Source organism: Cyprinodon tularosa, unplaced genomic scaffold, assembly GCF_016077235.1.
Source record: "Cyprinodon tularosa strain WSP-4 unplaced genomic scaffold, ASM1607723v1 ctg37, whole genome shotgun sequence".
Classification (NCBI taxonomy): Eukaryota; Metazoa; Chordata; class Actinopteri; order Cyprinodontiformes; family Cyprinodontidae; genus Cyprinodon; species Cyprinodon tularosa.
In genome coordinates this window covers 3,136,184-3,152,888 of record NW_024039085.1, presented here as the reverse complement: position 1 = coordinate 3,152,888, position 16,705 = coordinate 3,136,184, and the positions used below count along the sequence as shown (strand labels likewise).

Below are 16,705 nucleotides of genomic sequence, written 5' to 3'. Positions count from 1 at the left end.
TGTGGATATGAAATAAATCCATCTAGATTTTTATGTCCAGAAACTGTGCCCTTTATATGCTTGAAAAATGATTTCTGTATGTGGCCGAACTGTTGGAATGATGTTTGAAAAAATCCCCTGGGGCTTTTATTCCTCCTTTCTATAAGGATTTTATTTCAAATTAGCTTTCTGTGCATTAGGTGGCAGTATATTTGAAAGTGCAGCCAAGACTTGGTAGACATCATCCTGATTTACCACTCAGCCAAATGTTTGAAAGAGGTCAGAGAAATATCGAACAACCTTCTGCTCAAACAGGAGGGTCAATATGTCAAATGTGTGCCGTGTGTAAATTTCATCCATCCCCTTTACCTTCATTAAAATTTAAATTGCAAATAATTGACTGAGGGACTAGATATCTTTAACATGAATTACTCACCTGCCCCCACCCATCAGGAATGACTGTATCTTTTGTGTAACTGTGTCCAACCTGCTCTTTACAGCATTGGAAATCAAATGGCCTATCAGCACCCAAGCATTATTCTCACAGGATAAAAGCTTTCATCCCAGCAACCATGGCAGTAAAGTTATGGGAGAGGTCTGTTTGCTTTACCAGCAGGCAAATGAAAAGTAGTGCCATCTAAATGTGAATAGGAAATCTGATAAAAGCAAGTCGCTGCAAAGCATGTTTTTTCATATGACAATGGTATCATATGCTAACTGGTCCTTTATTCATCATTTTAGCTGGTGCTTATTAAATTAAAAATGAATGTCTTCTTCAATAATTCATCCAGATCCTGTGCGGTGCCATTCTAGTTTTGAATAGACAAAGACATGTCTCATACCGTCTTTTCAAGCATTTGTGGAAAAAAATATTCAAATGAGTCTCCAGACTACAGTTTTGATACCACAATTATGTAATCAAAGTGATTGCCTCAGCAAAATTAAAATAACCTTTTGTCACCCCACACATCAAGTTTTTGATTAAAGCCAATTAAAATTCAAGTGTTTTTCCAAGCATATAGCTTCTCCTGATCAACACATCTACACATTACATTTAAGCAGCCACAAACATCTGCTACTTGTTTTTGCTCCTTCTGCTCAAGTGAGTTTCTAATTTATTGTAAAGGATGTACCTTCAGATAAATTACATAATCATAAGCAGCTAATGCATTTCCATTTACCTTTTTCTGAAACTGATTTTTTTTGTGGAACAAGGAAGGAAATTGCATCCAACTCAGACAATCAAACACATCAAATTTTCTCCATTAGATCCACTCAGCCCTTACTAGATAATACATGTTTTCCAAATGAAGGTTTGTTGATATTATTCAGTTTTATGTTAGACAACATTATTCTTTATAATACAAAATAACCTTTCTGGTTTCATTACTGATAATTAATTGAAACCAAATGCTTCAATTAGTAATGGTTTCCTTCCTTTTTCAGCAATATCCTTCACCCATCAAATTTTTTTAAGCAAAGAATCCGTTTATGTCAAATTTATTATTAAGAAATGCCAATCAGACCTTTAAATCCAACCTCTACACACAAAGTTCTAGAGGACGATCTTTTATTTTTGGATGGATCATCAAAAATAGTGGTCCTTGTAATTGTAAATTATTCTGTGATATGTTTACGTTAGACCGTCCTACGTGCTTGCACCATTAGCTAAATTTTTCTGCGCATGCGCACTTTCAGCCACATATCTGTGGTGAGCTACGGTTTCAGTCATTGAAGCTCACCTTTCTCACCATGGTTCTTTGAAAATGGCAGAGGGCCGTAAGAGAAAGAAGTGTCTACAAAGTGTATGAGAAGAAAGGCCTCAGAAGAGGCAGATATATCCCAGAATGCTTTGCACGGAGACCTCTCCTTGCAAAGCATTCCGGGATTTGCTGTCACAGCGGCCTGCTGTCGCCATAGGCTGTCGCTACCCGACAGTGCATACTAATAACAAAGATGGCGCAGGAACCGCGTGAAGTAGGAGGAGTTACGTGACCAATGGGGAGCAAAAAGCAATCATCTGTCCTCAGTTAACTGAGTTTGCTATAAAGTCCACCATATAGTCCCCGCTGTATGTGGACACAGTAAGCTTGTATGAGATATGAGAATAGCACATTCTAAATGAAATGGACTTGTGCATACTCTTGCACGTGCATTTTTTTTTTTAAGTGGAGAGGGCGGGTCTTTTAAAAAAATTCTCCAGAATACCTCTAAAAGTGCTTTACTTCATAAAAACATCATAGCAGACGTTCAGTAAAATTTTAAAAATCTTTAATAATAAAGTACATAGCAAATCATATAAATATCAGAATCATCATACAAAAACATAAAAGCAATCAACCAGATATGGGAGAGGTGTAATGTGTAATAAGATATTTTCTTTAGAGCAGCTTTTCAACAGGATTTGTTGTGGACTACTCATCAAAGGCATCGTAAACATTTGGGTTTAAATTCAAGATTTCTTTTTTCAACTGTTTTGCATTTTTCTGGAAGTTTGTTCCAGATTAAAGGTGCATAAAAACTGAAAGCTGCTTGGTTCTGGTTCTGGGGATACAAAAAAGGGAAAGGAAAGACCTGAGTCTAACCCTAACCCGATGGTAGTGAATCTTTCATATGCGGTGCTGCTAAACCATTCAGTAATTAATAAACTAATAGAAGAATTCTAAAATCAATTATCTTAGGTACAGATAACGAATGTAAACCCAGGCTGATGTGCTTTATTTTTCTAGTCTTATTTAGAACACAAGCAGCATGATTCTGGATTAGCTGCAGCTTTCTGATGGATTTTTTGGCAGACTTGTGAAGACCCTGTTGCAGTAATAAATGCGACTAAAGATGTGTTGTGACATTAGTTCTTTAATTCTGGAAATAGTGGTAGAAAGGTCCATTGTGTAACTGTTTTTATGTGTCTCTGAAGGCTCAGTTCTGGGTGCATTACTACACCCAGATTTCAGGTCCGCCTTGATTATTCCTGTTTAGGTCCAAAGATAATAATTTTATTTTTTGGTCAGATGGATAGAGTTTTTGCACCTTTTTTTACCCATTGATTTATTATCTGTGTAACTAATATCCTAACTTTTTTAATCTTGCAAAGTGGGAGCACGTTTAAATAAAAGAGATATTATATAGAAGAGGTCCCAGGATGGACATGTGACTGTTGAATATTAATGCTACGTTCAGACCGGACGCTGCAAAAGCAGCAAAATCACGTCTGCTGCTTCATTTTTGCTGCTTGTACCAGTTAGTTCTGACGCGCGGCTGAAGCAGCTTTGCTGCTCTGGCTGCGCGGTGCAAAAGTGGCTCTGACGCGCGTTGGGCGGAGCTTCACTATCCTTTCTCTGCCTTGCAGCTATATTTGCTGTGATCAGTGGGAATAAAGTAGTTTTAATATGTTTTTAAGTGAGAAAATACACCTGAAAACGTAATCAGTGCAGTCAGTTCATCCAGATTACAATCCTGTCTCCCAATGTTATTTCTGTCGGAGCCGCTCAGACTCCCACATACCGACGGTGCGCCGACAGAAGGAATCCCTTCAACAGTAGCCTCTGGACGGGTCGCCTCCTCGCGGTTTACCGCGGCGGCTGGTAGGTGTTTTTCATCTAAATAATCCGATCTGCAGGCACCAGAATAATAAAAGCGAACATATTCTGCCGGCAGATGTATATATTTTAAGTTAATTATGCGTTAATAAACTGTTTAAGAGGAGTAATCAGAGCGGTCTGTGTCATCAGCGCTGTGTCTCTCTCCCAGCCAGCTCCCAGATCAGCTTCTCTGATTGGTTGACGCGGCGCGTCGAGCAGCAAAAATTCAATTTTTCCATCTCGAGCAGCAACGCGTTTGCGGCGCGTCACGCGCGTCAAATGCCAAAACGCGCCCGACGCGCTGCTTCAGCTGCTCAGACGCGCTGCGCCTGCCGCTCAAAACGTGCCGCGGGACCTTTTGCTGCACCTTGACGCGCGTCAACCATTGACTTTGCACGTAAACTCGCTGCTTCTGTCGCGCCAGCTGCCCCCGGTGTGAACGCAGCATAAGAAGTTCCCCATTGCCGCAGAGATGTTTCTTTCTTTAGGTAGTATTGGAACCAGTTTGGTGCTGTGTCTGAGAGTCTAACCCAGTTCTCTAGTCGCTTTAATAATCGATCCCGGTCAACAGTGTTAAATGTTGTGCTAAGGTTCATCAGAACCAGCAATGTGATTCTTACAGAGTTTGTCTTTGTGAGAATATCGATGAACCATTTGACCAGGGCACACTCAGCACTTTGGTGAGTACGGGAGCAACTGACTGATAACAACACGGTTTGTCATTGTTGAGAAGCTATTTACCTTTTGCAATAGATAATAGTATGGTTTTCAGTGACATCCGGTGATATGAACTGCTTCCACAACGTCCGATTTATCTATCCTGTCCAGTGTAGGAGAGATTTATTTAAATTAGATAACAGCCTTGAATCCATACATTCTTCAATGTTGTCTGATGTACATTGATATATTACTAAGTATAAGAATTACTCCCGCTTTCCTCCTCTTGTTCATCCACAGCCCCTTTCCCCCACCATCAGCGCTCTGTTTGCCCGGCAGACTTTTCTAAACTAACACTGTGCTCCTCAGCTCTGTACCTAAGCTAGCAGAGGGAAGCAGCTGCCTCTACCGCTGTGGCCGCCTCGTCCAGGTACTGGAGCTCTCTCTGCCGGTGTCTTTTCTGACTGGTTTCCTGCTGTTCCTGCCTGAGCACAAGATTGCCATCTCTCCTTACCTGTGTTGTCCAGGTGATTCATCCCACTGTTTTGGGCACTTTGACCAAAACAAACATGGGCCAAGCACAGGAGAAAGATGCGTGTCCTTTCATTGAAAAACTCATCAAACATGCAGCAACTGGAACTTGAAATTGGTTCTCTTCATAGTGACTGGCTGGTTGCCAGTCATGGCCAGTGTAAGTCTAGTTTACATAGATAATTTTATAAATAGTATTTTATTAAGCTGCGTAGGATAAGAATTTTATATTGCAAGATGTCTGTCTCCATAAATGTGCAACCCACTCCTACGTAATTATAAATAGCCGTTTCTAAGGCAATGCAAACATAAAGATTGAGACTTTCAGTTCCTAGATGACAATATATAACATATGTATAATTATATTACATTTCTTTCAGAAAATCCATGTAATTATTATCCTCTGCAGCTTTAATTCAAAGTATTTTTTGAACATTTCCTACAATGATTGGTCTAAATGGTAATTATTTTTTGAAACAACAAAAGGTTTATATACAATATTTACAGTTGTACAATAGCTGTCCAGGGTGTACCCTGCCTTTCAGCCAGAGTGATGGGGCCATATTTGATCTTCACAAAGGGTTTTTCTTTCCTGAGCACCTTGAGCTGGAAAAAAACAAGATGGATGGATGGATGGATGGATGGATGGATGGATGGATGGATGGATGGATGGATGGATGGATGGATGGATGGATGGATGGATGGATGGATGGATGGATGGATGGATGGATGGATGGATGGTCAGTTGTATGATCAACTTAGAATATTATTGAAAAGTTATTTATCTGACTCACTCAGTTCACTATGTGAGGAACATAATTAATATTAATTACAGAGGTCAATGTTTTGAAGCCTTTACATTTATCCATTTTACCTATAGCTAATTATTTTTATTTAAGTATTTTATTATATTTATATATCAATTGAAATTATTTTATTTTCCTAAATGATAATTTTGGAATACCAGGACTACTATTATTTTGTCAAGAAAATACAAACCACAGCTGATTCTACCAGTTTAAATTTTTTAAACCAGTTTCTGTTGCAGGTCTTTGATATTTGGGGACTTTGTTGTGAAAGCACTCTATTCTGGACTCTAATTGTCTGCTGCTCAAGGACATTTTCTGTACAGTTGCCTGATGTTTTGCTTTAGAATTACAATGCCAGTCCTATTTTCTCATGATTCCCTTTACTTCAAAATGTAAAAAATATTTTTTTTTACAGGGAGGATGTGCAGGGGAGCATCTGACATCAGTGGTCAGATATTAGATAATGATGTGAAATTAATCTCTCAATATAAATAATTGTTTTTGTTACTATATTGATATCACTGAAAGTGATATCAATATTTTGCAAAAGTCCACAGCCACAAAAAGTGTGCTTTTCTTTTTGTATGTTTGCTGTTGCTTTTTTTTTTTTTTTTGCTGTTTTTCTGTTATTTGATGTGACAGTCCAACAGAAAATATTCTGAAGCAGATGGAAACAGAGAGGCTTTTTTTTTTCTTTTTTAAGGTTCAAGATTAAAAAAACCAAAGTCTATTTCATGCATTTACTTAACACATAATACATATTTAAATGGGAATTTCCTATGTTCATTAGCAGCAAATAGCACTGCTACTACAGGCATAAATAAATAATACAATATTTAAAACATAATAAAACAAAGACGAAATAAAACTTCCAGCCTCTAAGTGTTTTGTGATACGTCTCTATTTTGTTCTAACTTCTAATTAGCAGTTAGAGCATCTTAATAGTACATGCATCTTAATAGTACGTAAAATCTTCACTTTGCAAAAATAATAATAGGGTTTGTTATAAGCATGTTTAACTCTTAAAATATATACTTCATTAGAAGTATTTGGGGACTTTGAGTTTGTTTCATCTAATGCAAAATTATTTGTTTTTGTTTTTTTTACTCTTCAGCTGTAGTCAGGACCATAAACATACTCCTCAATTGTATAATTATGGTCATATCTTCATATCCAAAGGGAAGGTGAGCCTCCACCACTTGTCTCACGCCTTCTACAGAAAGGAACATACTTTTGTAGCTTTGCCATGTATTTAAAGCGATTGAAAAGTTTCATACTCCTTCTATATTTGAATAACTGGTTGATCCTTGCCTTGTTAGGTGTTTAAAGCTTAGAAATATTTTTTTGTTTTGTTTTTTATCTTAAGCCTGCTTTAGCCTTTTGCTCCTTGACTTTTCACTGATTCATTTACATGGAATAACTGGTTAATTTCTTTATATTGAAATTAAATTACAAACAAGTATAAGCTGTTTTATTTGCCAGTTAGGTGACTTTTGACAGGAGTTGTTCAAACCAAATGTTTTTTGTTTATATCAGAATAAAAGGGAATAATCCATAAGGTTGCCTGTGTCACCCCATCACATAAAATCCTAATAAAATGCATTGTTGTTGTACAGTGACAAAATGTTCAAAAATTCTGATTAGTCTTGTAAAGTATAATATGAATGCCTTACAAACATGTTCACCAAGAATTTTCTCTCTAGTTGTTCTGATCTATGGCACAGTAGAAAATATGTGCTAGACCAGTGCAAAGTCAACTGACATCACGTTCTCACTTGCCACTTGTCTGGAAAATCTTTGCACTATTTTAGTTTGAGAGATGCATGTCATGTGTGAAAATGACCTTCCTGTCACCGTTCCAGGTCCACATTTCCTACACTGTATATTTAAAAAGAATATCTGACAGGTTAAGAGTCGGCCTACATGGATGTAGGAAATAAAAAAGATTTTCAACCTGTTCACCTGTGACTCAGACATGATATATAGTTAATGTAGTCTCCTCTTTAAGTAACTTGACTTTATTTTGACAGCTGCATAAAGTATTGTACAACTTGCTGAGGAGAGCTCATGTAATAGTCACATTAAAAGTGACAACATTAAAGGCAATTTATCAGCCCTAAAAGCAAGAAACTTCCTCTTGTCATTTGTCAAATTCTAAAATGAAAAAAAAAGAAAAAGCAAAAACAAAGTGCCTTTTCTGTTATGTCTTATTAGTATTTTCCATCTTTCTCTAGCTGTAACAAAAAGCATACCAGATGGCAACCATGATGTGCTGCCATATACAGACAAAACAAGATATTTACATACACTGTGGAGGATAAAGAGTTTTTTTTACCACGGTCTAACATTTTATCAGACTTAACATCTCCTGTTTTAATCTGAAATGACCAACATTATGGTTATCTATTAAATTCCTAAATAATTGGAAAGCTATTTTTTAAATACTTTCTTGTAATTCAAGGGTTACACGCCAAAATTATTTTGAGATCAAACAAGCCCAGATAAAGTTTTTTTAATGACAGGATTTTGTTATGTTTGATCAATTTACAGTTATGTAAGTTGTATTTCTGGGAAATCTGTAGAGACAACATCTCAAACACTTTGCTTCTTTGTAACCTTGAAAAAAAACTAAATAGCTGAACCCAGTAAGAGGGTTTCCCTATTAACAGTCCCATACCATCACAGACTGAAAACTACTCAAAAACGAAGAAGCCATTAGTCCGAAGAAAAGTTTAAAAGCCTGTTTAAATTTTACCAATGCACTTAGGAACAAAACTAAAATTTTAGAGTCCTGTTTGATCCAATGAAACCAAAACTTCTTTATTAACATTTTTATGTCTGAAAGAAAAAAGGCAGAAGCCTGTGAGTCTGAGAGTAATGGCAGCATGTATTGGCAGCATTATGTTGTGTGGGTGTTCCCCTGTTGGAAGGATTGATGCATTTCATAAAATCTGAGGCATCATGAGGAGAGATTATTATGTGGAAACAATAAAGGAACATCAATAGACATCAGCCATGAAGGTACAGTAAGGGTTCAGCATAAATTGGTCTTCCAAGTTTGAAATGAACCTCACTTTACCTCAAAATTAGTTACAAGTGATTCAAGAGCAGCAGATTTAAATTCATTTACATAGAACATTTGTTGGCAGAGCTAAAATAGGCATATGTAAAAAAAAAAAAAAAAAAAAAAAAAGATACATTTACACCAGATTTGACATAAGGAATGGAACAAATCCCAGCCGCTGTGAGAAGTGAAGTGGCATGCTTCTGTTTACACTTTGGCATTTCAGGTACATAAAAAGCAATAATGTTTCAGTCTATATTATTCCATTTAGTAAGTAGAATTTTTTTTTTTATTCCACCCAACCAAAACTTATATTTTATGATGATTTAATTTGAAAGTGATAGAAACACTTCAGTTGTCTTATTATACAGTCTACGGAACAGAATCTGGTTTCCGTTGTGTTACTGAGTTAAAAGAATTCAATTTGTTAATCATCAAAATCATTCATATTGCATATTTTGTGTTGTAAAGAAACTTCTCAGTAGGCCACAGTGTTTTCGAACAATGCTCAACTTTGAAGGCAGAATGTAAATACTTCATTCATAGAAGCAATTTTCTGAAGGAGCAAAATAAATCCTGCAGTGCTGCTGCTCAAAACGCATCATTAATTTATAGGTCTGAAACCCTACCAATGCTTGCACTGTCTTATCTTATACCTTTTTTAGAGTTGTGCACATCTTAAGAGCACTTTATAAAGTTCCCCGTCTGGATATCACTTCAGATGCTAGATCATCCTTCTGTTCTTGCTAAGGGAGAAAGTACAAGGGGAGAGAAAATAGCAGAACAAGGAACACACAAACTATTATATAAATTCTTGGTATTCCTTTGGCTGACATACTGCTAACGACCTGTTTCCTACTGTTATAATTCAGGGTGCATATTTTTACCTATCTGAAAAGACATCTAAAACAGCCTGTTTATGCTATAACTACTAAAATTGAGAAAGTTATACAGGATTTGTATTTTTCTCCACCACTATTACTAGACTTTACTTCTGTTCCCTTTGGATGGACACATTTATTTTCCCCATCAACTCAGATCAGGTTTTTCTTCATTTTCTCTCTTTTTTCTGTTTGGCAAAGTGAAAAACACATGCTTAACCCCTGTTTCTCTGCATTCAACAGTGATGCAGAGGACTGGTTCTGCGAGTGCCCTCCACTTTACACAGGCCGGCTGTGCCAGCTCTCCGCCTGCGAGCGTGGACCCTGTCGCCATGGAGCCACATGCATTCCTAAGTCGCAGTTGGAGGTGGTTTGTCTTTGCCCCTTTGGACGACAGGGGTTACTCTGCGACCAAAGTAGGTGATAAACATGGAATAGGTTTTCTCAGTGCAGAGTGGTTAGAGCAGATACTAATTCATTAAGAGTTGGGTCTGCAGACAGTTGGTGGATGAAAGCCTTTAGCAGTTGGTATAATCAGAGTCTGTTGTTGAATAAAACGCATTAATGAAACTGAAATCTGCTGAAAAGGCAGAAATGCCTCCTCCAGCAGAGGAGTCAAACTCATGGCTGCTATAGTGAATATTTTAAAAGCCTATTTAAAGTTTTTTCTATCTATTTTCTGTAACTGCATCTCCAGTGTAAGACTTTTTTTGTGTGTATGTGCTTGTGTATGGCTGATTCAAAATATGTAGAGCTTGGAAACATAATTCTTAAGGTGTCCTGCAGTATTATCGTGCCAGGGTTTATTGGCTAATAAATAACCATGTTCACTTTTTACTCTTTCATACTTCATGTGCCATTTTACCCCCCAGCCCCCGACCTAGAATCAGTGGCATAAAAAGCTGTGGGTTTCACAGGTCGTGACACACTGAAACAAAAGGCTTTGCTTGACTAGACTGACTGTAGCAACAGCGGGGTGCTTGGCATATAAGTTGCTCAGCCATGCCCCAGCCCCCGTCAGGATCTCAGCACCCATTTGCCAAACACAGAAACCTAACCTTCTATTTTCACAAAAAATACATGGTTGACATTTGGATTTTAATCCTGAAACATCAGATTAGATCAAAGTCAAAAAGTGATCACTCCCTCTCGTGCCCCCCTGGGTCTTTTTCTGTTCTTGAAACTTTGCACTACTTCTTCTCGTGTGACGCCTTTGCAAAATAGCATCAGTTATTACATGGGTGCCTGGCGTCTTTTTTTCTACTCTCTCATTCCAAAGAAAGCTTACATGTTTAATCTGCAACACACATGAAAAAGTATTTCTTTTTTAATGAAGCAGTTTTATTTTTATTTCCTTAATGAAATCATTAATTAAAAATTAAATTTGGTACTATATACAATCAGGAAAAGAAAAATTAGAAGAGAAAAAATAGATGGGAGAATGGCTCAAAGAAGGTTATTATAAAACATTTGACAGTGTTTAGTACCAGAATTACTAGCACTATTAGTACTTTATAAGAAAGTATTTGAATATACAAGCAGCCAGGAGGTCTTTGCAACTTTGGAGGATCTGCAGAGAGCCCCTTCTCAGGTGTCAGCATCAGTCAACAAGGTAATTACTAGTTATTCACTCTTCATATCCTACCTCCATAATGTCCAGTTCTCAGTCGGACATAAGTGATGAATGGAACAGAGCAGGCAAGAAGAAAGTATGTTCTATAGATAAACTCAAGCCTTTTGCCCTGCATGCAAATTCTTAGTAAAAACACTAATGCCAAAGATTATTCTGATGACACAGTTCCCTCTTGAACAACTGTCCATACTGCAATAACCTGTTAAAGGTATAGTGGAGGATATTCTTTTTCCGGCTGGAATCAAAATAAGTGGTACTCCAAGCTGGAGGGTCCTACTAGTGGGGAGTTTTGGCCCTGTGGGTTAGAGCAGTGCGCTTGTGCTCTGAGAAGATTGCAAGTACCTGGTTTGATCCCCATAGCCAGCACTCTGGGTCCCTGAGCAAGACCCTTAGCCTCACATTCCCCGGTTGCTGCACAGTGGCAGACCACTGCTCCCCAAGTGAATGGGTTAAATGCAGAGAGTTAATTTCTCCATTGTGAGATCCATTAAGTTTAATTTCTTTTTTTTCCTATTTCTAATTGTCAATCATTCTTGTGATAAGTTTACGTAAGCCCTTCCTACGTGCTATTCCTCAAGTAACTATCTTACAGGTGAGTCTGACATAGTGGAAAACTTGCAAATCTTCTTTTGGAAAGTCAGCTTGTGTGAGCAACGCAAACAGCAACTTTTAAACGGAGCGTGGAGAAATGAGGAGAAATGGGCTTGTGCATGCACTCACACGTGTTTATTAGGGGTCCCCTCTCAGGAGCGGGTACAGGGTTGTGCATCTGCTTTTCTTTTTAAGTGGAGAGGGCGGGTCTTTTCAAAAATTAGCAAAATCCTCCACTATACCTTTAACCTGGCACACCAGATGAATAATGTGCAGAATTCAATTTAGGTCTACACTTTATTTATTTGGGACTGCTTCAATTGAAAAGAGGGCCTTTCAGCAGCTTCCGACTTTCATTGTCGTTGTGTCCTTGGGCAAGACACTTCACCTGCATTGTCTACTGATGGTGGTCAGAGGGCCCGGTGGCGCCAGTGTACGGCAGCCTCGCTTCTGTCAGTGAGCCCCAGGGCAGCTGTGGCTACAATGTAGCTTGCCACCATCAGTGTGTGAGTGTGTGCGTGAATGAATGTAGTGTAAAGCGCTTTGGTCAAGTCTCCTAACTTGAATAAAGGCGCTATATAAGTACATGCCATTTACCATTTACCACCTCTTTCATGCTGACTGGGCAAAGCAAAACTTGGTACCTAGCAAAGTTTTTTTGGCCAACCAAAGTAGGAAATGAAACAGCAGAAGATGCCATGAAAAACCATTATAACTTGTGCTTTTACAATCTTTCTGTTTGACTTTTAAAGATGAAATAGTAGATTCTGACCAGCAGCAGCTACATGTATGTAGCTACTCCTCTGTAACCATTTTTACTTTGGTTCAGCTGTGGGATCAACAATTCTTGCTTTCATAATACTATGACATATATATGTCATAATATTGCAATTTGATTGGCTGACCTGTTTTGGATTATACTCAGCTACTTTCAAATTAAGCTATACAAGATGGATACTCAAGTGTCTTTAGGCTAAAAAAAACTGCTAGAATTTAGCTTGCAGGCAAAGTTACTGTCTTGTGGGGATGCTTATCTATTTATTTATGTTGTTCTATTACATACAATCCCTTTATGATACACTAGACATTGCAATAAAGTGACGTTTAAGGGAAGTTAATTATTTTGCAAGGCGTGGAATCGAATATTACAAAATAAAAGCCCCAAAAAATCCTTCTTTAATTTTAAATCTTTCTACTAAGGAGAAATTGATGCTATGGAAAAAACAGCAAAAATTATTTCAAGTATAAAAGGGGTTTGTCATGACATACACATAGATCCCCACAGAGTCAAAAAAACAAAGCAGATAGCTGTCAGAGAAAAGTAAACATACAATAAAGTTGTGTCACAAAAATATATATTTTCTTGTCTTGTTTGATCCATTTATTTATTTTGACAATTTGGATTCTACCAAAAGCAGAAACTCAGGGACGAGTCTGTAAAGTATTAAAGCCTTGTCCGTTATAGCTAAAAGTCAATGATCATTAAAAAAATGCGTGGCTGTTTTTTATTTATTTATGCATGCAAAGTTCCTACAGCCATTGCAAAATTAAAGAAAGCTGGATAATAATTTTGAATGATTATTATGTATACAGGAGATTTTCATTTCAGTTTGTTGGCTTGATTTTCATGTTTGTCTGAATGTTCACTTTTACAGATCTTTTCATATTTTCCATTTTACTTCAACTGCTTTTTCGTAATGATAATTCAAAGCGCAGAGAATTTGTGGCCAGAGCATTTTATCAAATTTTGATAACCATATTTATAGCCTTTTGAAAGCTTTATTTTTCAGACTTCATCAGTAACTTTAAAAGGTTTATGTGTGCTTGTTGTTGCCACAAAAGGGATTTATCACCCCAGGAGTTATTAGAAGCTCATAATACTGAATTATTACATTTTCCTTGGAAGGAGTTTAGGTCAGTTCCTGTCTGCCATGTTCTGAATCACATCCACAACATTAAAAATACAACTGCTGTGCATCAGAATTGAGCAATGCTAATATGTTATTGGAATTTTGCTGCAGGGGGTTGCAGTGTTTCACCTCTTTTACCTCGTAGATCAACAAATTATGTATTCTGCCCATGCTTGGCTAAACTTGTTTATTTTACACAGTCCATTAACAAATGCTCCAGTTTGGCTAAAGTTATAGAAGCATCAGCAAAACAGATTAGTATTGATTTAGTGTGTTTTTAACCTTTTACAATAAAAAAAAATGTGTTTTATGTATGAGAAGTGATGCATAGTTGGAGCATCTCTGTGGCTGAGAAACAGATGCACATTGTGTGGAAGCAGCTTTATGTCAAAAGACATTTCAGTGCCTTGTGCTGTATGTCACTCTGTTTTATTTCTGCAGCTTCTGCCAGTTTTCACCGTATTACACAAATACACGGCAAAGTGGAAATAATATTTAATCCAGTCTGACTGGATGAAGCATTACAATCCACAGAAAGATGCATTTTTCTTCTGTGGTGCAAAGACTGGGGCACTTTGTGGTGCATTTTGAAGCTCCTTTAACACAAGGTTTGGGTTTTAAAATAATGTATTATCTGGTGATTTTATGTAATAGATTGTGAATTAAAGGGAGAAAAATGTTTTATTTTATTGTTTCACACGGAAAACATTGCTGCCTATTACACCTGCTTCACTCTGATACTGCTTAATAGAATCCAATTATGATTCCCTCATATTTAATAAGCACAGTCCAGTCAAGTGTTGTTTAATCTCAATATATTTTATATATTCAACTATTCTGTGGAAGAAAATGAACAAGCAGCATCATGAAGGCCAAGCAACATAAGAGTCAAATCAGGCATACATTTGCCTATCAGAGCACTATCAGCCCTTCATCTGGAAATAGAAAGCATTGCACAGCTATAGATCTATCAAGATGTATCTATCCACCTAAACTAACAAGCATGCACGGACCATGGTTCATCAGAAGCTGCAGAGATGCAATGGTTCGGGTAGGAAAATCTGTTGATGATGCAAATATTAGTTTCTTTCTCCACAAATCTGTCCTTTATGAAATACTGGGGCAACTGTGGAAACGGAGAAAGACGCCCACACATAATCCTCTTTGCCATTTGTCTGCTCTGCTAAGACAAAGATCTACTTATAAGCCTACATGCAAAATGCTAATTTTGTAGAGATAAAAATAAATAAAAAACTAACAGCTTGAACAGACCATCCATTCCATTAAATAATGTGGTAGTGGCAGCATCATGTTGCGGTTTTGCTTTACCTAAGGAGAGGCAGAGGGAAGCAAAAATGTATATACATTGCTTTCACAAAAGAATGCACAAAAGAGGCTCCAGAAGATTTAAAAAATTACACATATGAAATCTTTTTGTCCTTCAATGCATCTAAAGGAGAGGATGAAATTGTAAAAAAAAAAAAAAGGGGGGGGGGGGCGGGGGGGGGGGGGGGGGATCCACCTTTTCTGAAGCTTGCTTTAATGAGAAAAAAATAATAATAAATTAACTGCAGTTTAGAGGCTTTTTGCTTCTTGTTTTCTTTGCAAAAGCAATCTGCTACACGTCAGTCATTTTACACGGGAAAAAAAAAAATAAACCTCAAATCCTGTCATCGTAAATTTTAAAACAAATCAAGTTTGATTAGAAATTCTTATTAGCCTGTGAAACATTGAGAAAACACCGTTTGTTTAGCTGCATTTAAAGTGTTAATGTGTTACTAGTCTTGACTCATGAGTGCAAGGAACTTAATGGGAGAGATATCCATCAGCATCTGTATGATCTAATTAAGCACAGCCATGTATGGAGATAAAGAAACGCAATGACAATTCACTGAGGCAAACTGATCTAGCAGACAATAACTAGAGCTTTTGCAGCTTTATTAATAATTTAGGAGCCAAACTGAGCTGAGGGCAGTCGCAGAGGGGTGCTCTGAAGCACTCTTAGCCGTTGCCTGAGGCTGCAGAAGAACACGCAAGGAGCTTCCGCACAGAAAAGATGAGCCTTTTTATCTGTTCTGGGTTCCTTGTCTCTGTAAAGAAAACTGATGAAAAAGAAAAAAAAATAATAAAACATGGCACAGTGTAATTTTGATTGAGCGTGAGCAACTTTACACTTAGTCCCATGTGTTAAATCAAATAGATGGGTGTGTTCAGATGAATTGCAGTGGGAAGCATTATTGAATCAAGCATGAATTCAGAGTGTGTAAACTGGAGATTGTAATTGAATATCATCTGGATTATTGTGCTACCCTAGTGAACACTGCGTATAAAATAAAGCCTGAATGCCAGAATCCCTCCTAAATAGCCACTGATGAAAATAGAATAGGAGTGAGGAGGTGGAAGTGTTTGAAAACAGGTCATCATCTAATAGCATCAGAAAAGAAAATTCATGTTCTTCAAACTAGGGTCTATAACATGGGGCAATAGTGCCATCTTTTGGTGAACCATGATGCAGCCAATGAATCAGATCTGAATTTACTACTCCAACAGAGAAAACCTCACAGCAGCTGCTGAGATTTGTTGCTTATTTTCTCTCTGTCTCTTTTCTTCTCAGCCATAAATGTAACTCGTGCCAGATTCAGTGGAACTGATGAGTTTGGCTACACATCTTTTGTGGCCTTCACTTCCATCCCAAGACTCACCTTCTTCTATGAGTTCAAGCTGAGGTTCACGCTTGCAAATAATTCATCTGCTGTCAGAGACAACCTGATCCTGTTTGCTGGACAGAAAGGACAAGGTGAGCTGAACCCTGACACCCACAGAGATTATTAAAAGGTTTCATAGCAGCAGGTGAAGATAGAAAAAGATAGAGGAATGATGCCTTTTGAGTCCTCTAGCTAAATTGAGGGTTTTGTGCGAACTGTTAGAGCCATTTTTGTCAAATGCTGTGCATGGTAATATACTACACTGCAAAAACAATCCAGAAATAAGTAAAAAATGGCTTAAATTAAGTATATTTAGCCTTAATTTGAGCAGGTAAATAAGATGATTTGCCAATGGAATGAGTAT

General features: G+C 37.4%; 1 protein-coding gene across 1 annotated transcript in view; it reads left to right on the top strand.

Annotated features, from left to right (window-relative positions):
- Positions 1 to 16,705, top strand: part of eys (eyes shut homolog) — a 248,419-nt gene that overhangs the window by 221,004 nt on the left and 10,710 nt on the right. The window contains exons 44-45 of the mRNA XM_038296242.1: positions 9,746 to 9,918; positions 16,251 to 16,433. Of these exons, the coding sequence (XP_038152170.1) occupies positions 9,746 to 9,918; positions 16,251 to 16,433 (356 nt within the window). The remainder of the gene's footprint in view (positions 1 to 9,745; positions 9,919 to 16,250; positions 16,434 to 16,705) is intronic.